The 26,874-nt window shown below is 42.1% G+C and overlaps 1 protein-coding gene across 6 annotated transcripts in view; it reads right to left on the reverse strand.

Annotated features, from left to right (window-relative positions):
- Positions 1 to 880: 880 nt before the first annotated feature.
- Sesn (Sestrin) overlaps positions 881 to 26,874 on the reverse strand; it is a 214,447-nt gene continuing 188,453 nt past the window's right edge. For all 6 annotated transcript variants that reach the window (XM_076432642.1, XM_076432639.1, XM_076432643.1 and 3 more), the window contains 6 exons: positions 16,012 to 16,182; positions 11,100 to 11,279; positions 10,781 to 11,021; positions 9,980 to 10,242; positions 9,180 to 9,554; positions 881 to 7,667 (listed from right to left, as the gene is read on the reverse strand). In XM_076432642.1, the coding sequence (XP_076288757.1) occupies positions 7,581 to 7,667; positions 9,180 to 9,554; positions 9,980 to 10,242; positions 10,781 to 11,021; positions 11,100 to 11,279; positions 16,012 to 16,182 (1,317 nt within the window). In that variant the 3' untranslated portion in view covers positions 881 to 7,580. The remainder of the gene's footprint in view (positions 7,668 to 9,179; positions 9,555 to 9,979; positions 10,243 to 10,780; positions 11,022 to 11,099; positions 11,280 to 16,011; positions 16,183 to 26,874) is intronic.

Raw genomic sequence — 26,874 nt, forward strand, 5'->3', positions numbered from 1 at the left:
TCAGACGGCCGAAAAATGCCGAAAATTGAGTTTTGTATTAGGAGCACATGATGTCGAAGAAGGTATTCGAAATTCAGTAGTATAACTCAGCGACAGGTCAGACGGTCGAAAATTAGTGAAAATTTTCGAAAATCTCGAAAATTGAGTTTTGTATTAGGAGAACATGATGTCGAAGGAGGTATTCGATATTCAGTAGTGCAACTCAACGACAATATAAATTCTGTTGTTCCTAACAGTTTATTAAGGTGGGTTTCAAAGTTGACAGTGCGGGACAGCTATTTTGAGATTTTACGGAGCAGATTTATATGTAGGAAACATGGGCAATCACAATTTAAAGTATAGAAACCGAGAGGACTTGGGAACATTAGGATGAAAATTGTAACTACTACAATGGGAAGAAAAATGGGAAGAAAAATGGGCGTAAATCAGCGACGACAATCTTTTATATAACATCATTTATTAAGGGATAAAATAAATGACAAATAACATATCACTTATATGAAACTATAACATTTCTTAGAGTGTTCATCATTCGTTATGATATAAAAGAAATCACATCACATACGACCCTTCACGTAACGCCGTCGTTCGTTCGAGCTCGAATCTACACACTGCTAACTCGCCGGCTGGGAAATTTAAACGAACGCCTAAAAGACGGTTGGTCTATCCGCCGAAGAAAAACCATCCATGAAAGGTACAACAAATTACAGAGAAGACCACGTACTATTACACGCAACAAGACCCGGAGAATTCCATAATCAAGAGCCCCATAAATGAGGCTGGGAGCTATTCGCCTCGGCCCATGATAAGATTAGGCGTCGACCGCATTGCTTAATCGAATCAACGTGACCGTGATGTTCTAGAACGAATAGATAAGAAGTTCCTCGAGGACTTCTGGAGATCCTCCGGGCCCGGATGTTCAAGTGTTGCGTTCACAGGGAAACCAAAAATTACCGGATAAAACAGTTTGAAAAGTCGAGTTCGCCCGCGAGTTAGCGGATTCGAGGCTGGCAAACGTCCGTGCCTATGTCTTCGCTTGACACAATAATTAATAATAATATATAACCGACTGAATCCATTTGGAAGGGCCTAGTCAAATCACTTGTAATTATCACACGATCGTATTCGACGCGGCGGCATGTAAATATTCTGCTCCTCGAACATTGTTTCATTATTAATTCTCTCTTCTATCATACTCTTTTCTCTCTCTCTCTCTCTCTCTCGCTCTCTCTCTCTCTCTCTCTCTCTCTCTTTCTCTCTTTGTAATATGCTTTGTGACACTTGGAGGTGGCTCGAGCTCGCCAGAACTCGTTAAACAATAAACTGGTAAAACAAAAGAGTACAAAGATACATGGTCGTGTAATGTATTGTAATCGTATGTGTGTGTGCATTGTGTGTATAGAACAAATGCCTGAGTGTGTGTGTGTGTCTTGTTAAACCACCTCCAGGGTTTCCCACTTTCTTCAAAAGATTCGCAGAAACGAACAAAAGCGCGGAAAGCCAGAAGCTCTGCCATAACGTCTTAGCTTCTATCGTTATCATTAGACTGCGGATGTTTACGGAGATTTCAATGTTTTCTAAATTTTAAGAAAATGGAACTAAATGAAATGTTATTTTCACTGGTCGTAGCCTTCTCAGATCTCGAATAAATAAATTCCATCGAACTTGACGTTCTAGCATTTTGTTGAAACCTTTCAGATGCTATAAACGCATAAAGATCCGCAGTCTAGTTATCATTATTATAAACAATCACGCCTCCCTTCGGATTCGATAACAGAGGACAGTTCGATAAAAAGAAAAAAGCTTCTAACTGTTTGCTACCGTGCGAGGCTCAGCTTCGAGAATTCATTAAACAATTCATTAAAAAGAAGTTTCAATTAATTTGTTAAGATCGTCTTTTGGCCGCGCTCACTGATTTCTTACTCGCGCACACACACACACACACACGCATACTATTATTCTCTCTTTCTTGCTCTTTTCTCTCCGTTCCGATAGAACCGACCCTTTCCTTCTTTCCGTTATTTTCGCTACTCTAAGAAAGCTCTCTTCTCCCCCTCTTTGTCTGATTACTAGAATGCTTATTAATTATGAGATCAGTCCGGGCACACATTGGCGCCGCGGACACCGCGATATTTTCTTCTTTTTTTCTTTCGCATAAACGTTCACCAAGTGTTCTCCATCGTTGCTCCGATCGATTCTGTTTGCGATCCTGAATTGCGAATTGCGATCACTCAAGATGAAAAGAAAAGACTGAGGAGGATATAGAGGTGGAACAGACTGCGAGAGAAATGAGAGAGAAAGAGAGAGTCGGTTAGGCGAACCTCGTTGCCAAGCAACTAATAATTAGACAGCGGATCTTTATGCAAAATAAATATGTTCCACCAGATTTGCAACAAACTCGAGTGAAATAGAAAATTCTTTTCTCACTTAATACGTTTAATAGGTTCAACATAGTATTGACAGTCTTTTTAAATTCTTCTAATGTTTTCACTGTTTTTGAGTTTTCCACCTACTCATTTTTGTCGTGAACGCATCAAACCCGCTGTCTACGTGTACATGACTTATGTGTGGATCACAAAACGGCGACCGTCGATTAATACAACCAGACAGCGAATCTTCATGCAGAATAAAAATGTTTTACTTGATTTATAACAAACTGGAGTGGAATAGAAATTAATTTAGATCTCCCAGAATTTTGATAAGCATATATGTGCTTGAATAAATAAATTTATGTAATCACTTCTAATGGGAACATTTTTATAATTTCAATAATTGGGTCGGTTAGTATTAAATTATATTAATGTTTTCACCGTATTAAATTACACTAGCTTGTTTTCGTTATAGCTGCATAAAATTCGCTGTCTGAATACAACAATATTATTCAACCGCGCTATTTCGTCGTCAAAAGCAGAATAAAACGACTAAAATGAATAAAATCTTTGCAAAAATTTGCGCTATAAAAATATAAAAATGTCCATGAGCTATGATTAATTCCAAATACCCCGCACGTTCAAATTTCAACTAATTCTCGCGATTTCTCTACTAAAAATGATTTATCAGTAAAAACGTGGCTCCGGAGAGAACAAAGGCGCCATCTTTCAGCGGAACCAGAGCTAAAATCATCGTGAAAACGAGAGACCTCTGATCCACAGAAAATCCGCTTTTAACCGTTTACACGCCGGATCGACACACGTCGGAAACAATTAAATACAATTAAATATATCGTCTACATCAACTATACTCGTACTAAACGCAAGGCTCCTCAAGGACGATCGCTTCCATGCTACGAGACACGATAAACTTGCGGGTGTACAACTTACAAAAATCGCGTTTATGCGGCTCTGTAAACGGTTAATCTTCCGCCAGAAGAAAGAAGAGACTCAGCGAAGTAGAAGATAAAGAAAGAAGACAATCAAGAAGAAGAAGAGATGATGATGAAGAAGAAACCGTAAAGAAGTAGAAAAAAGAAAAGTGTCGAAGTGGAGTCCTGAGAGGAAATGAACGTCGAAGAAAAAAAATGGAATACTGTGATTCGCGCGCAACTCCTCGCAACCTTGAACGTGTGTGTAAGGTGACCCCTCGAGTTGCTGAATGGAGAACACGTGAAGAAGAAACGAGAGGAGAACGAAAAGATGCCGGGCGATCTCGCTCTGAACGCGAAAAAGAACGCGTGAGACCGCTATAAATTCTTTAAAGTGATATGTGGGGACGTCGTTTTGCGCAAACGCGTCGCTGTTGGTCGAAAAGTCTCCCTGTCTGTGTGTACGTGTCTGTGGAACTGTGTCTAGTGTGCACGAGCCGTATGCACGTGTATCCAAGTGTGTACAAATGTGTACAAGTGTATAAAAGTGTGCATAACAAGTATACAAGTGTGTACAGTTGTGTACGAGCGTGTGCAAGCATGTAATGTTGTGTACAAGGTGTGTACAATTGTGTACAATTGTGTACGAGTGTGCACAATTGTGTACAAGTGTGTACAAGTATGTACGACCGTGTACAAGCGTGTACAACCGTAAACAAGTGTGTACGACCGCATACAATTGTATACAATTATTGTATACAAGTGTGTAACACTATGAACGAGTATATACAGCTGTGTACAAGCGTGTAACACTGTGAACGAGTGTATACAGCTGTGTACAAGTATGGACAACTGTTTACAACTGTGTACAACTCTATGCACAACTGTATACAACTATATCAAAGTGTATACAGTTGTTTACAACTGTGCACAACAATGTACAACTGTATACAACTGTATAAAAGTGTGTACAACTGCGTACAAGTGTGTAAAAGTGTACGCCCGTATACTAGTGTGTGTTTGTATGTAGATTGTGTACAACAGTGTTCGACTACACCTCGTATCCGCCTTGATTCTACGTGTAATTCGACGTTCCCACCTCCGATCGCGATCCAGCGACTCGAATCGCCTCACAATGATCATTAATTCAATCAATTCTCAGAAATCGTTATTATTACACAGTGCGATGTAAGCAGCCGGATCGCGATCGTCTGATAAAGGAACACGCGCGTGGCTCTCTCTTTCTCTCGCTCGCTCGCTCGCTCTCTCTCTCCGCATCATATATACGAATATACAATAAATTCCAGATCGCGCACATACACAGTTACATAATAAAGAGACACTGTAATTAGAAACGCTACACGTAATATCTGCACCCCCCGCCGCCGGTTCGCGGTTCATTTCGTTTGTTTATATGCTTTAGCTTTTTGTTTGTCGTCCGCATTTCCCCCCCCCCCCCTTCGGTCTCCCGCTTTTCTGCGTTTGTATGTACCGTGTGTACATACAGATATATATATATATAATTTTTTTTGATATATTATGTAAACATATACATCGCGATGTCACGGTCTAGATGCCTGTGTACGTGTGTGTTGCATATATTCATTTAAATATACACGTCGCGATGTCTCCTGTGCGTATACATTCATTTAAACATATGCCACGTGACGTGACCGCGTGTATATATATATACCAAATATGTCTATTTAAATGTATAAGTCAGCGTCATCCGTGTGTATGTATATATTTATACAATATATTCGACAATTCATTCTTACAATTTGCTTCTCCTCCCTTTCGTCTCCGCGACCCGTACATACGTATAAATACACATCCGTATTTTATATGTTCCAAGGTGTATACGTATACGTGCGTACACATCGACATTCTTTATATAATAATATGCGATCACAGGACACGTGTATTCCGCGTGTAATAGAGCTTTCTCTCTCTTTCTTTCATTCTCTCCGCCTTTGTGCCACGTTCCTCGCGTACCGCGACGGCTTAAAATGGATTTGATTTGTTTAAACAGCCTCTCTGATCTGCTCGCGCTCGTACACGGCGAGCATCTACTACAGCGATGGGCACGGTATAGGCAGTGGTGAGATATTGTATTGAAAAGAATAATGCAATTCAATCAATGTCCTATGTCAAAGCATTAACAATCAAAATTTGAGACGGCAATGTCTCGAAAGTGAGAGTATGCGATATGCGGCGTTCTTCGTGGCAACACCACAGATGTTACTGACCCAGAGCTCCACTACCTCGTTATCATAACATAGATACGTTACTGTTTCGCACTATATCCCACCACTGTTCCGTAGCGTACCACGAAAAAGACGTTGGCGTGGGAAGCTTCTCGCCCGCGGCAAGCAAACGCGCCCACCGCTGATCTACAATGTTGGTCGTCTGAAGAAGGGGCGAACCGCGATCCCAATCAATCCCGATCGACGATCACGTTATACTTGTCATAATCCACGGCGAGAGGCGTCGACGATTCTCCGCGAAACCTCAGGAGGAGAACTCCCCTAACCTCTTTCCCGCGGTTATCTCTCTTCGCCCCTTCGCTTGGTCCTCGCCGATTCTCACTTCCGGTCCCTCTACCCGGCTCACCGAAAATGTTTGTGCAGTTTCGACAGTACAATCACTCTCGCACGCGATCATTCCCAACATCGAAAACACCAAACGAGTCGCTCCTGCTCCAACCCAGTCTCCCGCGAGATCATTTAGATCCTGGGAGGGTCAAGGATCTCGCGAACGACTCGTTCCGTCTTTCCCCCGTTCCCGTTCTCTGAAACGGACCCGCTCTTCAGGGTCTAGATCGGTGGATCGTCCGCGCGGATACCGCGCGAAAACAAACGAAGGTACTCTTTGTCAGTTAATATTATAGCGTTCTTCCTCTCGTTGGACGATAGTCGTCGTTGGATTGAACGAGATCGATACGGGACACACACGTGTGTACACAAAAGTACATGTATAGACACGCGCGCGTCGTACATGGACAAAATTTCGAATTTTCCCGCGCTTGTGAATCGCGACGCGAATGAACAACCAATGACTTGGTCATCTCGGCGTGGACTCGCGTGTGATTGCACCTTTGATTCATTGCAACCATGATGACGCAAAAACGGACGCAACACGTTTTCATCCTCTTCTTCTTCCTCCTCTTCGGATAAAGCGAACGCGAACCCGAATATATAGCCCGTCTCGTTAGAAAAATTAAAAAATAAATGGGGGAGACTGAAGAGAACAAACTCGATGAATCCCGTTTACGCAACGGGGATTAGACGTATTAGGGGTGGAGAGGGGACAAATATAGATCTGAAACGGTGAATAAAACGCGCGAGTAACAGTCTGCTACGATATCGACCGCGAACATAGAAAAATACGAGTGTCTATTTACAAAAGAAAAGCTCCTCCATCATCATCGCGTCTCTGTCTCTCTTTCTCTCTGAATAAAACGGTCCCGACCGATGGGGTCTCCTTTCAAAATCTTCGTTCCAGGTTAACACCTTCATCCCAGACGTTTCTCTTTGCTTCTTCGTGATCGAACAACGTTCGTTGTCCGAGTCTTCGTCGAATTCGTTCAGTTCTTCGTCTACGCACATCCTCGTCTACGTCTTGCACAGCTTCATCCTCTTCGCCTAGCTTCTTCTTTGCTGTTCCTCCGTCAGGACTCGTCGGAAGGCTAGCTCGTCGAAGTCAACAGACGGAAGTTAGCTAATCGAAGTCGGCTGATCGAAGAGACGACTCGTTCTGGTCAGCTCGTCAAAGAGATTTCTCGCATTTAACGCTACGTACAACGAGCAAACGGCGGACACCTTGCCAACAGGTCACACGGATGACAATTGCAAGAGGACACAGAGAGTTAAGTTCTCGACCATCCTTTTCATCCTCCTCTGTCTTTCATTTGATTCTTCCTTCTCTGATGTTTCTTCCCTTCTCTTCCCCAGCGCAACCCAGTGCAACGTCGGAAGTAAATCTTCTTGTCCCGATCTCCTTCGTAGATCTCTGTAGATGTGTGCTAGTGTCGGAGATATACATACATCGATTAATAATGCTACGATCCTCACGTGTGGGTGTGTGTTCTCGTGTGGCTGTGTATGCGTGCTGGTGGAAGAGAGAAAGAGAGAGGATACATCGGTGTCGCGTTCGCTCGTTCTATCGACGCCCGTACTCTGCCGCGAGTCCGTGTAGCGAGTTGATACGATCGAAACAAAAACTGACGACAAGCTGACGACTGACAGCAAGTTGACGAAGGGAGCGGCGCGTCGCTCGCTTAGGTCATGTACCGCATCACTGCGCGGAGAGCGTATAACAGCTCGGCTTGCATGCGGGCCTCGAGGATCATCAGATTCACGTGGACCTGGAAGAAGAAGAAGAGCAAGAAATTAGTAGGTGGAAAAGTGGGCAGGTGTTATTTCAAAGTGATCCATCGGATTGCTTAGCTTCGGTTTTAACTAATTGTTGGAGCTGTAGCCTAGGTTATGTCTTCCGGAAGCTAGATCATGGGTTTGGCACATTTATGGCAGAGGTAGGTAGATGAAACTGAACATGATGGGAGGATTAAATGAATTTAATGTAAAAAATAAACTTAAAATGTTCTGTATTTAACGTGGGAAGCAGGAATAAAATAAAGATTGATTTCATCCCTTAATGACTTCGTTACATTAAAAACAACATTGCAGTATCCTTAAACTTTTCTAATCTTTTCTGTTTTATATTTCACCCAACCGAATTCTTTATAAAGATCCGCAGTCTACTCGTAACCTACTTCAGCTAACTTCAGGTAGTGCAGTTAAGTGAATCACCCTGTACATGTCCGCAATTGTATCATTATTACTATTATTAAGAAAGAACAGGAAATACAGCGAAAAGTAATAAAAGGCAACGGAATATACTTAGACTTATCGAGCGAGATACGAGCAATTATATTCCTGCCCTGATAGGAGCTATCGCCGGATAAATAAATAAATTCTTGATCGATCAGTCCACATTATTGCCGGAGAAAAATAAGATTTAATTATACATCATCTGGATGAAACAGTGACACGATCTAGATTAACGATTAGATTGCACAGTACTCCGTTGTCCAACTCCAACTCACGAGATTTCCGGTACACGTGAAATTGAAAAACGTGTACAAATATGGAAATAAGTCATACGCAAACAAGGTCGTGGATATTTGCTTGGCAGTCCGTTGTCACCGCGAGAGCGCGATTAGTCTTTGCGACGATGCGACAAACAACGTTTTCTGGATCTACGGTTTCTTTATGCTGTGTTCTGTAACGGTGAGATCACCGCCAATGAGTTAGAATTAATGACTGTTCGCAATCCGATGGATCTCTGGACAAATTAGAAAATGCTGGGGCTTCATGATGAAAACATTTTTCATTCGGGCTCGTGATGAAGTTATTCGAAACGCTTGGTACAATACTGTCTATCGGCTTAACTAATGGCCTGTTGTCCTTGATGTGTTTTGCCACTGGTGAAGTCGTTAACATGGTGAACAATTTTGCTAAAAAAACTCTCAATTGCACTTATAGAAACGCGCTTTAAGCTACGTTAATTGTGTTTCCACTAAAATCTGGTCATTGATACTTTTTTTTTTAACGAAAACTTATGTGTTTCGATTAGCCGTTCTTGTAGAGTATGAAAAGACGAATCCAACGAGTACCATGACCATACCATTACGATCACTAAATCTCGAAATATTCGCGCTTGAAAGGAACACACCTAACTCAAAACCTTCGCTCCCATGAATATCTCGAGATTGACTGATCGTAATGGCACGGTCATGGTACTCGTTGGATTCGTCTTTTCACGCTCTACAAGAATATCAAAGAAAATATATAGGGTGTCGTATAAAAAGACTAACCTTCTCGCTATGCTTGAACTCCCTCATGACGCGATCATAGTCCCTTTTGGTGACACGTTCGGGATAGCAGACGGCGCTCTTGATGAACGTCTTCAGGCTTCGCTCGAGAAGCTGATTGACCTCGTTGTAGTCGTAATCGTCGTGTCGGATGCCGAACATGCACTGAATGTAATTCCAGATGGCCCGTCTGAAACGCGACGTGTCCACTTTGCTGTGCGTGCCCATCGTGTAGTACGTCAGGTTGTAAGCCGTCTTGAACTTGTCGTCGAGGAGATAGCCGACGTCGTTGTAGAGTCGGTTGACGAGCGAGTAACCGTGATCGTCCCAGGAGTAGTCCTGCACGCGGAACGTTGGTATGTCGTTCAGCTGACCACGCTGCAACAAGAACAAAATGAACCGTAAAAATATGCACTTAACATTTCTTCAAGGAAACAGTGTTCTTAAAAATCCTGTCGATACTATTATTAATTAATTCGGCGTTGGAAGCCAAAGGGTTAATCTTGCTCAAGACAAGCCTCGATTCCACGGGACACTCGCACACGTGTCATCGCGCGTTTGTCGTCGTAAATATTCATGGGACCACAGTGGCAACGGCGTTCGAATCGACGGACTTAAATATTCATCGGTGAGCTTCGCGTCGCCTTGAAATCTACTTTCGAATCGAGCTTGTAAACCTCGGGCACTGTACGTTCTGGCCAATCGAACAACATGAAAATTCTAATCGAGTCGCTTCGATCTCTATCCATTTTCCCGGATTTTCCCGGTTCTATCTGCGCGGAACATGTCTCCGCGATAGCTACCTTAGCGAAGTCCTGGTAGATGAAGGTGGGGTCCTCTATGAAGTGACCGATGTCAGAATCGAGAACTGAACTCCTTTGCGGCGCCGCTGCCAGCTCCGCGGATTGCGTCTCCACGGTCTCGAATCTCTTCGACAATTCCTCCTGAGTGATCTGGTAGGATTCGGACTTCTCGGAGAGGCGCTTCATGCGCTCCATCAGCGCCTCCACGCCGACCTCTTGCTCGCCGACTATGCTTGGCGAGGATGGCGGAGATGGCATGTTTTCTGCACGATTCACAAACAGTTACAATCAGAAATGCACGTTGCGTGTGTGGAAAATCGAAAATGGCAGGTCGAGCCTGGGTCGGGCCGGGTTAGAAACTTTTACCGGTTCACTTGTGACACTTTTCTGAGTAAAATGAGTCCAAACTGGACATAAATCGGAGCACATTTGCTAGTTTAATCCACGATTTAGTGGAACCTCTATTATTCGAACCGACATCTCAATTTTTCGTTGTTGAATAAGAATAGTTATCGAGTTCTATATGTAGGTCACTCGAGATTGAACTGTGCTTGCATTTAATAAGAATTGAGGCTTCGTCGGTTCGGATAGCAGAGGTTACATTGAATCGTGGATTACTCGAGCAAATATCAGGCGAGTAGTATCGTGTTTGGGCTCATTTTAATCGGGGGAATGTCACGAATAAGACAACGAGAGTTTCACAAGAAAATCATCACAGTCGAAGGTGAATTTTTAACAAATGTGATAGTGCTTCTTGAATGGAGGGTTAGCGATGGCAGTAAATGAAGTTCAGGGCTTTACCAGTCTTGCCATCGCCATTGGGGATCTTCTTGGGACTACTGGAAAGCTTGTCTTTGGCAGTTGGTAGGTTATTGCTATTATCCTGGACATTCTCTTTGTAATGGTGTCCGCTGACGTTGTCCAGCTCCTCGTTGATTCCGCAGGAGAAAACGAAAGACGAAAGGGAGTGGAAGTGAGCCAAGAGTACTATCGCGTGAACCACTTCGGCTAGGGACCAGTTGTCTGCGCCCTTAGTCAGTTTCTGCAATAATCATTATTTACCATTATTTACCATTCGCATCTCCCATGAAGTAGACCCGACATGTTCGAAACTGCTTACCTCTATGTGCGTTTTGTTCAACAGCCACGGCCTGTGGGCTAAAATCTTGTTGATCTCGTAGAGGTCTTGCAGCTTCCCTGGGATCGACTTCAAGCCTCGGAGCCACGAAGGGTCGCCACCCTGCATGAACTCCTCCTTCTGCAGATTGATCAGGTAGCTGCACTGATGTCTGCCTGCAGCCTGCAAAACGAAAGAAGACCATTCACTCTCTATATTGTTTTATAAAAATTACAACACCGAATTTATTTAGATTCTTCACAATTTTTATAATGATACACGTGCTCGAATAAAGAAGTTTATTAAATAATTTCTAATGGAAGCATCTTTGTAATTTCAGTCGCGGTACGGTTAGTGTTCAGAATTGTTGAAATTATTAAACGAAGTATTTTCATCTGTTTTCCGTCCTTCACGACTGACTCAGAGGATGTTTCCGTCTTCAGGGTCTGCTTAGAGCTCGCTGGGGACAAAGAAGAGACTCGACGTTGAAAAACAACGCGATGGGACATAGTCTCGCGTACGGGGGCAGCGGATCGCTGATTAATCGCAAGAGGAGGTGGGTCGCGGGCCGAGGTGGCGCCAGTCGCAGAGGGGAGGGGATAATGGAGGCCGGGACACGTTGGAACTCGATCTTCTCTTAATGGTTTGTTGTGATCGCACCGGAATTACATCAGAAATTCAAATGCCCTGGGATTTCTATCGCCGGGGAAGAAAGAAAGGGAGAGGGGGACAGGGGACAGGAGACACGCGATCCAACGAGCGTAAACAATACACGTGTTTACCATGCGGCACCCGGATCGATCGGGCTCGAGGATCGCGATAAGCGGTAGACAGATGTCTGCGAATTCCGGCAACGAGATGTTTTGTGGGACACGGTCTACAGAGAATTGGGCAAACAAGCAGTGGGGGAGGGTCCTAAAACCGTACTACAGGAAGACGTACAACACCGCTGGGATGACTTGATGTACGTGACAAGCGTACTCGAACAGCCCAGAAGATCCATCCACGAGTACGACATACTAATTCAGTCGCGCAACACTGTGTACTGAATTATACCTTTGTGACACTTCCACCGGCGCATTCGTGACATTTTTCCGAGTAAAACAATACCCCACACGATGTACTTCGGAGTGCAAAACTGGTGCGTTCGGATAGTCGAGGTTCTAGTTTTTTTGTGGATCAAACGGGTAAATTCGACCGGAAGTATATCGTGTTTGGGCTCGTTCTAATCAGGAAAATGTCAGGGATGCGTCGGTAATAGTTTCACGAAAAAATAATGAAAAAACAAAAAAAATGTTGTGGCACTTTTTTTACAAGTTTTCGCCAGCGCTGAGGAATCGGAACACTGTGTTTATATACTATATTTTGATGCAGAACTTGGTGGTACATGGTCGTCGTTGTAATCTCTCAATGTGAGTAATAAATTGGAATGTGGCTTACACGGTATCGTCACAGTTTTCGATCGAGTTCCCCGACACCGAGCGGGTCGTTGGGCCAAAGATTATCAAGGAAACCGAATAAGTGCGCCGGGTGTCGTAACTGACGTTATTACGAAATATGAAAATTACGTGAACCACACTGGAAAATCGATCTGGTCGCAGAGTCGTTGAATTAAGACTTAAGTCTCCCACTCTACCCTTCCCTCGCTACGACGCTGTTACCCCACGCGTCAGCCCTTCGCGTCGACACCTTCGTAAAAAAATATTAAAAATCTCCAAAAAAAAATGAACAGTGTTTTCAGCATTTCTACGATTTTTCCCGTTTTTCGGATTTGGAATTGCGGTAGCCCGGAAGGTCGCGAATCGCCTAATCGCGGTGCCATCCGATCCGTCTGGCCCGCTATCGGCTCGCAACGTGCCGCCGGTGCTCGATAGACGAAATATTGTCGCAACGAAATGATCGACCGAAAACACGTTATCGGACACGATAAAAGACAGATGGCCGCGGGTGTGCGAGAGCGCGGGGGAGGGGGGGGGTTATGGTCGCGATCGTCGAAAGCAAGCTAGAATTGGGAGAGTGATTGCCAGGCAAGCAGCGCGATAAAGCGATAAGATATCTGGGAAAACAGCTTTCCTGCCGGTAAACATTCCATCTGGCGAGGTTCTGCCGCGTCTGGATTCGATTTCGCGGACTATACTTGCCGAAATAAATCAGGATCGTGTGACGCAATATATACATGTCGAGAAAATAGTATTGTCGGATTTCACCGTTGCGGAACTCGGTAGAAACGATGTTAACGGACGCGCACGTGGCTTCGAACAACTGTGCACATTATCTCCGAGCTGTCGAGGACCAGAACTTATCATCCTTATCTGGAAACAAGATTTTTCGAGCCTCTCCGCAGACCTGCTAGACTAGTATTTCACCCGAGCACGTTTAATTAATGTGTTTGTGGTTTGGTAACAGCTCCAACACTTCCGCAGTCGTAATTATTTTTTAATTAAATGCTGTTTTACAGAGAGCTGGTTGGTCGCAAAAGTAGTACAATGTAGTGTTTATAAGTAATTTTTCATTCCCCAAAGTAAACGATGTCGTTTTGTGTTGTATCATACAGGTCTGAGGGGTATGCTAAATTTTTAGATAATGTTAATTTAATGGTAAGTCTTTGGTTTTTAATTATTTTTTTGCGGAACTGCTAGCAACAGAATCGCGATATTTTTCTGCGCAAAATGAGCCCAAGCACGATACCATTCGGATTTTATTTACTCGTTTAATCCACGAAAAACTAGAACCTCGCTTATCCGAACTGACCCGTCTTTTGATGATAGAATGGTTACCTGGCATCGAATTAGGTCGTGCTTGGACTCGTTTTAATCAGAAAAATGCCAGGCATATGTTGCGTAAAGAGGTAATGTTTAATGTTTTGTTTAGTGGAATGTGTGTAGGCAAAGAGAAGAATGATCACAGAAAAAAGATGAATACATAACTAGACAGGCTTGCAATGAAAACAGCATAAAGACAAATGGATAAAAACGAAAAGCGATGTTGTAATAACATCTTAATTAGATGTATAGATATGTAAAATGTTGGGAGGCAATTATGTTTACGTCCTGTCTAGAAGCAACAAGATGTACATTCTGTTTTTTAAAAAATATATGAAAGAAGCTGTTGATGGTACAGAGATTATCATGACTCGACATGTATAATACACATTCAATGCGATGAAGATTAGCAAAAAGTGAGGTAATCATTATTTATGAGATTTCGAATGGATGCATAAAGAAGTTTAATGGATAGAAAATCCCATCTAATTGATTATTCAATATAACGTTACTATAAATAAAAGATCTGAAATAGTTCAATAAATTTTATAATCAGTTCGTCTGAAATAATCAGTTGAAAACAAGAATTACAGTAAAGATATATGAAAGTAAGTGAGAAGGAACACGAATTATGTAGCTTCAATTATATGTATACACGGTGGCGACACGGATAAAATTGGTGGCTGTACACGTGTAACTATGTCAGTCAGAGCGTGTCGTTTCGTCACTAATTTACTACTAGTAAATTAGTGGTAGGTGATAAATATGCATGGACTCTCGATGAAAACGTGTTGGGAAATGAAAAGCTAGGGATTAGAAACATGTGGGGGAAAGGGAAAATGTGTATGTGCTTGGTGAACATGATTCATTATAAGGAATGAGTCAAGTAAGTGAAAATGTATAGATTCAAATTTTTAGAGCAACCAAAACCTATAGATTTGAATTTCTGGAGCAATCAAAATCTATAAATTTGACTTTATAGAGCAACAAAATGTGTAAATTTAAATTTTTTGAATAACAATAACCTATAACCTTCAATTTCTAGAGCATCCAAAATGTGAGTATAAATTTGAATTTCTAGAGCACGCAAAATCTCTAAATTTGAATTTCTAAAGCACCCCGAAAATCTCTAAATTTGGATTTCTAAAGCATCCCGAAAATATCTAAATTTGAATTTCTAGAGCAATCAAAACCTATAAATATGAATTCATAAAGCAACAAAATGTATAAATTTAAATTTTTTGAGTAACCATAACCTATAACCTTCAATTTCTAGAGCATCCAAAATGTAAGTATTAATTTGAATTTCTAGAGCACGCAAAATCTCTAAATTTGAATTTCTAAAGCACCCCGAAAATCTCTAAATTTGGATTTCTAAAGCACCCCGAAAATCTCTAAATTTGGATTTCTAAAGCACCCCGAAAATCTCTAAATTTGGATTTCTAAAGCACCCCGAAAATCTCTAAATTTGAATTTCTAGAGCAACCAAAACCTATAAATCTGAATTTCTACAGCAACAAACTGTATAAATTTGAATTTCTAGAGCACGCAAAATACTCTAAATTTGGATTTCTAAAGCACCCCGAAAATCTCTAAATTTGAATTTCTAGAGCAACCAAAACCTATAAATCTGAATTTCTACAGCAACAAAATGTATAAATTTGAATTTCTAGAGCATCCAAAATGTATAAATTTGAATTTCTAGAGCATCCAAAATGTAAATATAAATTTGAATTTCTAGAGCACGCAAAATCTCTAAATTTTAATTTCTGCAGCAACACCAAAATGTATGAATAACTTCGAGCCTAGTTTCCCTAAACAAAGCTAAATTAATTATGAGAACGCAAGAGCCAGAAGCATCCACACGCCAGCGCTATCGTTTCGTCTGTTATCAGTGAACACGTGTGCACTAACAGTTCGTCATATATCGAGACCAGTGGCCCGACCCGTCAGCAAAGAAATGAAAACAGATGAAAACGTATCACAATGACGCACATTACATTTACTATTACGAGATAATATTATCCGCGTGGACGGATTTTTATATCTATAATAAATTATCGCGCTCTGCGAAAACTAGATTCGCCATTGCGAGCGAATTACATAAATAACAGAGGAGGTATAATGTCAAGAATGGGGGACAGGGCACTCACCATGATAGCGATCAGATGTCTGTAGTCGTATGGGAGCGGGCCATCGCCTCTCAGGATGAAATGTTGAGTACGTAGGAAGTGTTCCAAGTACGAGGGATGCGAGGCCATCACTCTGGAGACATGATCCAGTCTGTTGTTTTGAAGGAACGCGTCCATCAACAAATTATGAGTCTGGAAACACAAAAAGATTATGGTTAGTCAGAAACCTGGACACACCCGCGAGAAAAACAAGAAAAATTGCGAGAAATCGACGACAAATCGCACACATTTGAAAAATTCGGTACACAAAATCAGCTGTAACAACAAAGTCTTTAATTATTCTTTTATGAAACGTTTGTCAAAACATTCCTGACACTTTGCTGGTTAAAACGAGCCGAAACACGACGCAGTTTGGATCTCATCTGCTCGTACAATACGAGTTAAACTAGAACCTCTGTTATCCGAACTGGTCGATAGAATACAAGTTTTCGGATAATAGAACAGTTATCTAGCTGGGTTTTGAGATGACACTTTTACAGACGTACTCGTAACACGTTTCCGATTAAAATACTAAACAATAATATCGAGAATTCGGATAGTAGAGGTTCCACACAATCGTGTTTTAAACATACGTGCTGAATGGTATCGTGTATGGGCTCATTCTAATCGGAGAAATACCACCAATATGCTGGTAAAAGTTTCACAAAAAAGTCTTCGAAAATCAAAAGGTTCACTTTTTCCCAAGTGTCACGCACGGGTTTTCGAACGCAGTAAAAATAACACGTCCGATTTCTCTCTAATGGTGTCCCCACTTAGTAGTTGATCATGAATAAAACAGTTTCGTCGATCAACGCGTAAAATGAACATGGATGAAACATCACCGGTGTCGATCTTTTGTGGAACTATTTCGAGGGATCGTGTGGCGTGGGTTTCTCGGCGATCGTTAACGTCTAAATTGCTTTCACGTGTTTCGGACTCTCCGCTTCCCGACGCACGCCATAAATTTCAGCATTAGAAAGTTTCTATCTCCGCGGCCGATTTTCATCCGGCCTTTGGCTGGGTCGTTGGCCAGAGCTCCCTAAAATCGGTTCAACAACAAGAGAACCTGAAACCTTTGCCTCTCTCGGCTGTAGCACTAAACCCACTGACATCTAAAACAGACTGGCACACGTGTTGCTTTACGAGGACCTCCATACACAGGGTGTCCCGAAAATCTCGGAGAAGCTTGTGACCAGTGGTTACAGCAGCGAGAAAAAATTAATTTTCTAAAATCTGACTTTGGTTTTCGTTCCAACGTGCTCAATTGTTGAAACCTTAATGTTAGAAAATTTGGGGATATATTGCAATAGGATTAAAAAATTCCTGAAGTCACTTCAAGCAGATTTTTTCTTTACGAAAATATTCTCCGCGCCTTAGTTTAGGAGATACATATTAACGAAAAACGAAAGAAGGGGTCGGGTCTTTTGTTAACTCCGCCCCTGCGCTCCGATTCCGGTCGGTGTTTTTCATTAATATCTCCAAAACTAAGGCGCGGAGAATATTTTCGTAAAGGAAAAATCTGCTTCAAATGACCTCAAGAATTTTTTAATCGTATTGCAATGTATCCCCGAATTTTCTAACATTAAGGTTTCAACAGTTGGAGCGAAAACCAAAGTCAGATTTAGAAAATGAATGTCTTTTTATGAAAACAACGAACTTGCCAGGTGTTTACACGAAGATGCTGAATTCTCTTTGCGTGAATTTCCGAGTCTCGTTGCCATAACCTACCGTTCGTCTGGCCACGTAACAAGCGTAAACGTTGATCACATAATCGCGTTCGCCAGCCCTCCGGTCGCGAAACCGAGCAACTGGGTCACTCGGAAGAGATCCTCGAAATCAGGTGTTTGCGTTGCGTCATACGAGCCGGCCGAGCACACGCTCGTTGTCTTCGACTTTGAATGTGCCGCGCCGATAGTCGTCGGTGTTAGGCGAAACGATGCGCGGTGGAAAGCCGTGAAACCGATAGACAAGTTGGCGTCGTCGTCTTACTCTTCTTTGTCTCTTCGGCGTTCTCGTAACGCAGATGCGACACCGCGCTATACTTAGATCTTGCATCGCGACACCCTTTCGACGCTTGCTCGTTTTTCTTTTCGATCCCGTGGGGATCACTGCTTTCGTACAGCTGCGACCTGGCCTATTTAAACGATACTTCAACGTCTTTTCAGCTTTTACTTCGACCGAGTCGTGCCACATCAGGGATCCGATATTTCTTGATACTGCACTGTTCTCAACACTGTGTCTTCATGATCATTTTACTATCATATCCGTGACACTTTTGCGAGTAAAACGATACCTGACACGATACACTTTTGACTTGATTTGCGTCTGTAATACGCGATAAACTGGAACCTCGTTTATTCGAACTGCTCGGAGGAAGCGAGAGTTCTTGGATCGTGGAGCTAGATTTCTTGATGGAACTTTTTCCAACATATTCCCAGCACTTTTATTGTTAAAATGATGAATTATTTAAATGATTTAAAAATTATTATTACGTTGTAAACTATTTATTTTTGTTCTAAGTGCAGAATTAATAATGATGGAGGATGGTTTGCCAACGTTCCCAGCCTTTTGTGAATCTTTCTCGGATTACCATTAGATCAGCACGTGTATAAATTAATATTCCCCAGCGTCCTTAACACAGGATTTATTGAACCCGGCCACGAGGATGTCGATAAATAAAAAAATCTTTTGAAAAATTTTTTGAATCACAATTTTTGTACCCACGATATTCCCGACAATTTTCCTAGTCAAACGAGTCCAAGCACGACATAATTCGGAGCCAGGTGATCATTCTATCGTAAAAAAACTGATACATACTCCACGGGCTAGTTCGGATAGTCGAGGCTCTAGTTTATCGTGGATTACGCAGACAAAAGCGATCCGAACTGTGTCGTGCTTGGGCTCATTTTACTCGGAGAAACATCGTGGATGTACTAGTAATAGTTTCATTTCAAAATCATTAGTTTAACATTAAATATCATAAATAATTGACATAGCAGTTTCAGAGTTTTCACGTATATGGACACATTTCTGGATGATTCGTTGGTGCCCACGAAAGATGCACAAGCCGCTCTTAATTAACACATATTCCCGACACTTTTATTGTTAAAATGCTGAGAGAGAGAATTACTTAAATGATTAAAAAATTATTATTACGTTGTAAACTATTTATTTTTGTTCTACGTGCAGAATTAATAATGATGAATGATGGTTTGCCAACGTTCCCAGCCTTTTGTGGACGTTCATCGTTCATCCTGACCTCGCCGTATGATCTTCCTCGGATTACCATTAGATCAGCACGTGTATAAATTGATATTCCCCACATGGCGAAAGCCAGGAATGAAATGCCTTTCCCATTTAATTTGTACGCACCGGTCGTCGACCTCCCGGCAACAGTTCCCATCGATATTGTACTCGTGCTCACGCAGAACCGTGTTTGCATTATACTAAACGCCGCCTTTGCAATGCCACGGGTAGCACGCGATGGATTGCCGCTCGTTGAAACAGGTGTTTTCGAGTATTTCGCGACAACGACGCTATCTCGTGGCGAAAACGAGAGAACAATTACCCGGAATATTTACTGACGATACTTTTTATAATCATTTATTTTCATTAACTTATTCGTGACATTTCTCCGATTGAAATCGGTCTTTCCCGATCCACGATTCAGTTCCAATCGCCGAAGCTACACTGACCAGTTCGGATAAGCGAGGTTCCAGTTTATCGTGCACCACACGAGTAAACGGAATTCGAATTGTGTCTTGTGAGGTATCGTTTTAATCGGAGAAATGTCGCGGATGTGCTCGGACCACTTTTATTGTAAACAAACAAGTTTTACCGAAGACGTAACTAATTTTTTACCATCCTGCAATTCTTTCAAACACCTTCGAGGTCTATACATACTTTGGTAAATCGAAGTGTAACCGAGATAGATTGTTAATTAACGTGCAGTGTACTATGTTGTAGTGTGCGGCACTGTTTTATAGCAACAGTAGACAGTTTTAATCGCTGAACAAGAGAGCCTTCATACCTGAGAAATCTCGATCACCGATAAACGGTAGCCTTTAAACTTTGGAACTGGAGAACAGTGTTTATCGAGTCCTCGAACGACTTATGAGATTCGTGGCTTATAAGTACAATGTTGATGACTGTTGCTGTTTTTGTCAGACTGTATGTAATACTATGCCTCGAAACAGACCTCCGAGCGAATGTGACGCGTTCCTCTGACGAAAGCTGATCACCGTCTGACCGAACTTTCTCGATAAGGGCCCCACTAAATATCGCTGAATCGCTCGTATGCAATCGATAACGCGATATCGAACGCCGATAAGGGAGACACGAAGAGGCTTGACACTGTCCGACACTTTCTCGATGTTGATCTCACGCCGATTTGCAAATCCGGATAGCGTGATATTGCCATTTTTAAGCATTATCTTGTTTGTCGAACCAGAAGACTGTACAGATGTTTTGAGTCCGAAGTGGTCGGCGTGGCGGTGGGAGGGGGGCAACTAACGTGAACAACAGTGATACCCAAATGCCCCCAGGAGTCAATCGATGCACGAAATTCAACTTTCAATCTCATTATATTTGAATCTAAATTCAAATTCAACTTTCAATCACATTATATTTAAATCTAAATTCAAATTCAGCTCTCAGCAACCCAATTTAAATCTAAAATCGAATTCAACTGTCAATCATTACGTGTTCTCTCGTAATTATGAAAGTGGATAATTATGAAATTGATCTAATAATTGGATCTTCAGGAAAAACAGAAGCGATTTCCATTCATTTGCAGGACACGAGACCACAGTAGGAATTAATTGTTCTTTTTTGCAGTTTTATTAATGTTTATTAATGTTCCGAGAGTGTTGGAACATTCGTACTGTTTTAAATTGCCCAACGCCCAGTTTTTGTCGGAACTGCATAAAATCGGTCTATCGATAGCGAATGTTTTTGTAGAAGTGATTCGAGGTCATCGATGGAAGTCAAAGGGTGAAACGTGGTCGTCGATCAGCTGCTCCCGGCTCAAGAATAGCCGATTCGCGTCATCAGCCTCGGCAAAAGCATTACTAAATTAACCGGTACGCGGGGTTTGGCAAGATCCCGTCGGATTGTCCCGGTGAGACCCTCCCGAAGATCCTCCTTCCGAGAACTCTTTTTCTTTTGGCAGAATCCGCTGGCACCGAGCCCGAGAAACAGCTCCCCGAGACTTCGTGACGAGCCTCTCTCCTGCTCGTGCCACAAGTCCTCTCCTTTCTCTGCTTCTTTTCCTCTTTTGTTCACTTCCACTAGTTCAATTTTCCCTCTTTAATCTAATTCCTCATCTTCTTCAATATAGCACAGTGGAACCGAAGACTTCAGAAACCGTGAAAATCCATTGACCGAAGGGGCAATTATTTATAATTCTTAATGTTTAACCAAATGATTTTCTAATACAAATTTTACCAGTGGATGCGCGACATTTTTGCGATTAAAGCGAGCCCAAGCACGATACAGTTCGGTATGTATTTGGTAGTGTAATCCACGATGAACTGGAACCTCTCTTATCCGAACCGACGTTAGTGAAGCAGAACTTCCTGATTGTTTGGTGCAAGAAATTTTGTGAATTTCTGCTTATACAATTGATACATTGAGGTCATCAATTTCTTAATGTCTCACTGTTCTAGGTTTTGAAATGATTGTTCGAAGCTGCTTCGCAATTGATAATGCGAGCAAAATAATTTGGGACGGCGTGGGATAGGTGCTGACAGTAACGTCGTTTGCCAGATGAGAGAAGACTATAATAACGAAGTCGGTAACAGGTTTGTTTCAGAGAATCATAGTGTTTCTAATTTTACTTAATGCCGCGTATTTATGTTTACTCAATTTTCGCGACAATTTGTGGCCGCTATATTCGAGCCGACAGGCTTTTAAATAAGGATCCAACGAATTCCTTTCTTCTGAGGTCGACTAATTTTGGAGCGTTGTTGGCCTATTGCAATCGACCATCGACACACATAATCCTATAATATATTTGGAGAACAATTAATTGTTAATTGTTCAATGGTAAAATCATTGCAATCTTTCCAGTTTTAAATAATATTTTTAAAACATTTGTAATAGTAGCCTTGCATGATCTATAGCACAGTGCTGAACGGCCAGGATTTCTGGAGGCGCCATCTGACCAAAGGGAAACCATTAATCGTCTCTCACAGCTTTCTAAAACTCTGATAACGACGCATTATCGTTCGCCTAAATGCGTTCCTCGGATTGAATCGGACTCGACCTCTTTTCCAGAGATACCAGAATTTGAAGGTGACTTAGGATGATTGGTACCTTATCTTCGAACAGCTTAAGTGCAACCTCGTCTCGCTAATGACACACTGTCCCTTGCACGTATGCAACGAAACCGAATTTTCGACTTCCTCAAACGTTTTACAGAAGTCGTGGAACGTCCAATATTAAAATACTATTAAATCCACACACACAAATGTACACAACTAAATCTGCAGTCTACTAATCACCTAAATGCTAATCGCATACCCTAACAAGGGAAGAACCCCCCAAGTGTCCGACTTCGATTTTGATAATTTTTTGTGAGGTGATGGCATATGGATACCTAATTATGTATGCAAAATATTAGGTGTAGTTACTCAATAGTTTTAAAGATATGAACAATTAACTTTCATACCTGTGAATCACGTAACCTGCTTACACGGCTAATGGAAAGGTATGAAACTTTAATTGTTTATATCTTTAAAACTATTGGGTAACTGCACCTAATATTTTGCATATATAATTGGGGATCCATATACCATCATCTCTCGAAAAATTATCAAAATCGAAGTCGGACACTTGGAGTCCTTCCCTTGTAAGTAAGACACATTTCTACCACCGATCAGAATTGATCTATCGAGTGTCCCACAATCGACGAAGACGATTTTTCTTGTACATAAAGATCTAACAACGATCACTCCAGAAATAGTCCACAAAACTATGCTAATCTCATACCCTAAGGTCTTTCGACACCTGCTGCAACTTCGTAAGACACATTTCTTCCACCGATCAGAATTGATCTACCGAGTGTCCCACAATCGACGAGGACGATTTTTCTTCTACATAAAGATCTAACAACGATCACTCCAGAAATAGTCCACAAATCCTGCCCCCACTCTTCCTAATCCCGCCATATTTGCATCGACCATAATCTGTCCAACATGGCAGGCTTCCACACACCACGTGTGTAACGGGACTAGTATACTCTAACCTTGAGACCCGCTTTTGAAAACTGTGAATAACATTTCCAGCGCAACACTTGTAATTTAGATACCACTATCGAGCCATGTCGCAACTCTCCAACATCGTTGTAAAAATATATTATATATATATATGATCATCAAACGATTTTGACAAAATTTCAAAGAGACGTCAAAGGAAAAAGCCGTCCAGCTGAAAGATCAAAGAAGTCGTTGTCAATCATCGAAGTTCCGACTGCCGTAAATAACAACGTGCGAGTGGTTAATAACGTGTAATCCTCTAATTACAATCGGCACACGAGATGATCCAACAACGTATGTGCCTCTCGCACGAGAGAAGATCAAGAATGAGATATAGATCGTCCTCCAAAAGGAACTCGCGTGTCGGACAAACAAGATTAGGCGAACCGGAATAGCACGGAATCCGCGTGCGTGGGCGTGTGCGCGAAAATCTCGGGACACGTGTGAACATAGTGGACGGAGGCCTGCATTATGCGAACGCCTCGCCTATTCCGTGTGTTCTCTTGCATAATGGGATGAGGAATCGCTATTGATTCGTATTAGGATAACACGTTGCGAAACGACACGTCCGACGAACCGGTAAATCTTCTTTATTGATCGACGATGCCACGCAAACCTAATCCCACTCGCTGACCAACGAAATATTGCTTCTCAAAATGGTGTTGTTTGGACTCTCGGATTTCTGCTGCGTCTGCTGCACACCAAGTCGATACATGTCATTAGGTCTGTCTCCCCACTTTTACACCGTGCGCGTTTGTTTATGCAAATGGATTGTTTATCGTCGAGTGGGAGAATTTGTAGTGAGTCATGGGGACATGTATGCTAAAGCAGTCTCGTGTTTAACATTCGCAACGCTGGCGTCGAGTGTCGAGAAATTGTCAGACAATGTTTATTTAACGATAAATCTGTCTTGTCTTTAACGATTTTTTTTATTATACCTTTACCATCATATTCCTGACATTTTTCCGCTTGAAACGATAGCCCACACGATATAGTTCGGTTCACGCTTGCTCGTTTAATCCACGATAAATTAGAGCCTCGCTTATCTGAACTGATCTGTGGAGCGTCAGCTTTTGAACGATAGGATGATCACCTGGGCTCCGGATTGTGTCGTGCTTGGACTCGTTTCACTCGGAAATATGCCAGAAATTTGGTAATATAAGATTTTTCACGAAAATATCATTAAAAACAAAATTGCACACTTTTATTTTACACACACCGAGGCACTGCTGTACTTTTTTCCCTCGTTTTTCCGTTTCTTTTGGCGCTTAGTCGAGCTGTTCCGGCACGAAAATGAAATTACGATCCGAGTTTCGGTTCAATGATCCAAGATGGTTATTAAGGCAGAAGTTCCACGGACGTTGTTTACTTTATTAGCGAATCGCGCGTGGCTATGGCCAGACAAAGGAGCCATTAGAGGTTTCATACGGCTTTGTGTTTCCCCGGAAATTGTCGGTGTTCCGAATACACGGATTCCGTTATAGTGAACAACTCACACACACACACATCGTGCGGAGAATATATAGATTGTTTTAACGCCGTTCGCTGCATTATTCATCCCCGGTAACGAAGAGATGTCCCCGGTGACGGCCATTTGAATCTCCCGGCTGGAAAATTTGCCTGGGATCATCGGAAAAGTCGATTATCGATCGACAACGTCCCGTCTGAATAATTGCTGTCGTATAAAATATCGATGCTCGCGCGATGCTGCTCGTTCGGCGTCATCGTTTCGAAATGGTGGACCGATTTTACACAAAATGGCCCTCGTTGTAATTATCAGACGGATTTTCGCATTTGTGGCAATTTTGGTGACGCTGAAATTATTAGGATAAAAAATTCTGATTTTGACGTCATCGTATCGAAATGGTGGACCGATTTCACACAAAATGGTTTCCGCCAAAACCAGCGCAATTTGCAATAACAGTGAGATTTGCCATATTGGTATTGGTGGAGCTGGAATGATGAGATGAAGAAATGTTGGTTTCGCATAAAATGTCTAATAACCTTATTCTTATGATCGCTAACGCTATGGCGCTCTATTTATACGCATGATCGTTTCAGAAAGCTGTTCCCCCGAGAATATTCAAGACCTTGACGGAAAAATCGACGGAGAGATCGTTCGGATCGAGAAATGCGTTAACGCGCCCGCTGCTATATTAATCTGACATGTTTGTGGCTCGACAAACGTATTATTGATTCTCGTGTTGACGTTCCAGAGTGGTTTCTTACTCGGTCCCGTTCCGAAACGTTTTCGCTATTTTTGCGATCGGAACGATCTCCGCCGTTCGAGAATCGCCGCGATAGAATAATCGCTGAATTGAAGCGCCCAAGGTTCCACGATCGTCGCAATGTTATATCGTCGAGCGAGATAGCCCTCGAGAGCGAAAAAATTGGATAGAAAGGCGCCTAACGCGACAAACAACGAGCAGGGTAACACACCCGGGAACCTTGTAACATATTATTTCGTGTATATCACTCCCACGCAGATGGTGTCGCGACAGCTCGTTCCTCTCGTGTTATTAAACCTTAATAGCGCCCCTCAACACAGAATTTATTGAACCCGGCTGCGGGGAGATATGTCGATAAATAAAAAAATTTTTCGAAAAACTTTTTGAATTACAATTTTTGTACCCACGATATTTCCGACATTTTTCTGAGTGAAACGAGTCCACGCACGACATAATTCGGAGCCAGGTGACCATTCTATCATAAAAAAACTGATGCTCCACGGGCTAGTTCGGATAGTCGAGGATCTAGTTTATCGTGGATTACGCAGACAAACGCGATCCAAACTGTGTCGTGCTTGGGCTCATTTTACTCGGAGAAACATCGTGGATGTACTAGTAAAAGTTTCATTTCAAAATCATTAGTTTAACAGTAAATATCATAAATAATTGACATAGCAGTTTCAGAGTTTTCACGTATATGGACGCATTTCTGGATGATTTGTATCTCTCCGCAAACGATGATGATTAACGCTATGCGTGGGGGTGCCGTCTTAATATTATTCTATCGTCCCCTTCCGCTCCTCGCGAGTCTACTCAGTCACGTAGAGACTGTAAAACGTATGAACTCGCTTTTACCAGAGACAGGCTGCTTCCCATTTACGCTCCACGATGATAATTGACGTATTACATGTTCTTCGCGACAAGACGATTCTCCCCCTCGGCAGTTGTTTTCGCGGGTCAACGATCGTCGGATCCCGAGGGGGGAGGAGACGTTTACGACACTCGAACGACCATAAAAGCGTGTTTCCACGAACCGATTCTTTAATTGCAACGAGGCCTGGAAGTTCCCGATCGAGGAGAAAGGAACGACCATTGCGAAATGGTCGGTTCGAGCAACGATGATTAACGCGTTGACTGCCAAACCATGACAAATCGCACGAAACAGATTTAATTAGCGAAACCTAAACTTGCATGGTTGCGGTCACGATGCGAAAGTAATTGCAACTCAATTTTAATGAAAAATTATTGACCCACTGTGAAGCTGTGCGACGTAAAATGAACAGTGGTAAAAATAAAAAATATATAAAAAAGACTTTTTGAAAACCACGCTTATATTAACATGCACTAAAAAGGAGAAAATA

The sequence above is a fragment of the Lasioglossum baleicum genome, chromosome 10 (genome assembly GCF_051020765.1).
Source record: "Lasioglossum baleicum chromosome 10, iyLasBale1, whole genome shotgun sequence".
Classification (NCBI taxonomy): domain Eukaryota; kingdom Metazoa; phylum Arthropoda; class Insecta; order Hymenoptera; family Halictidae; genus Lasioglossum; species Lasioglossum baleicum.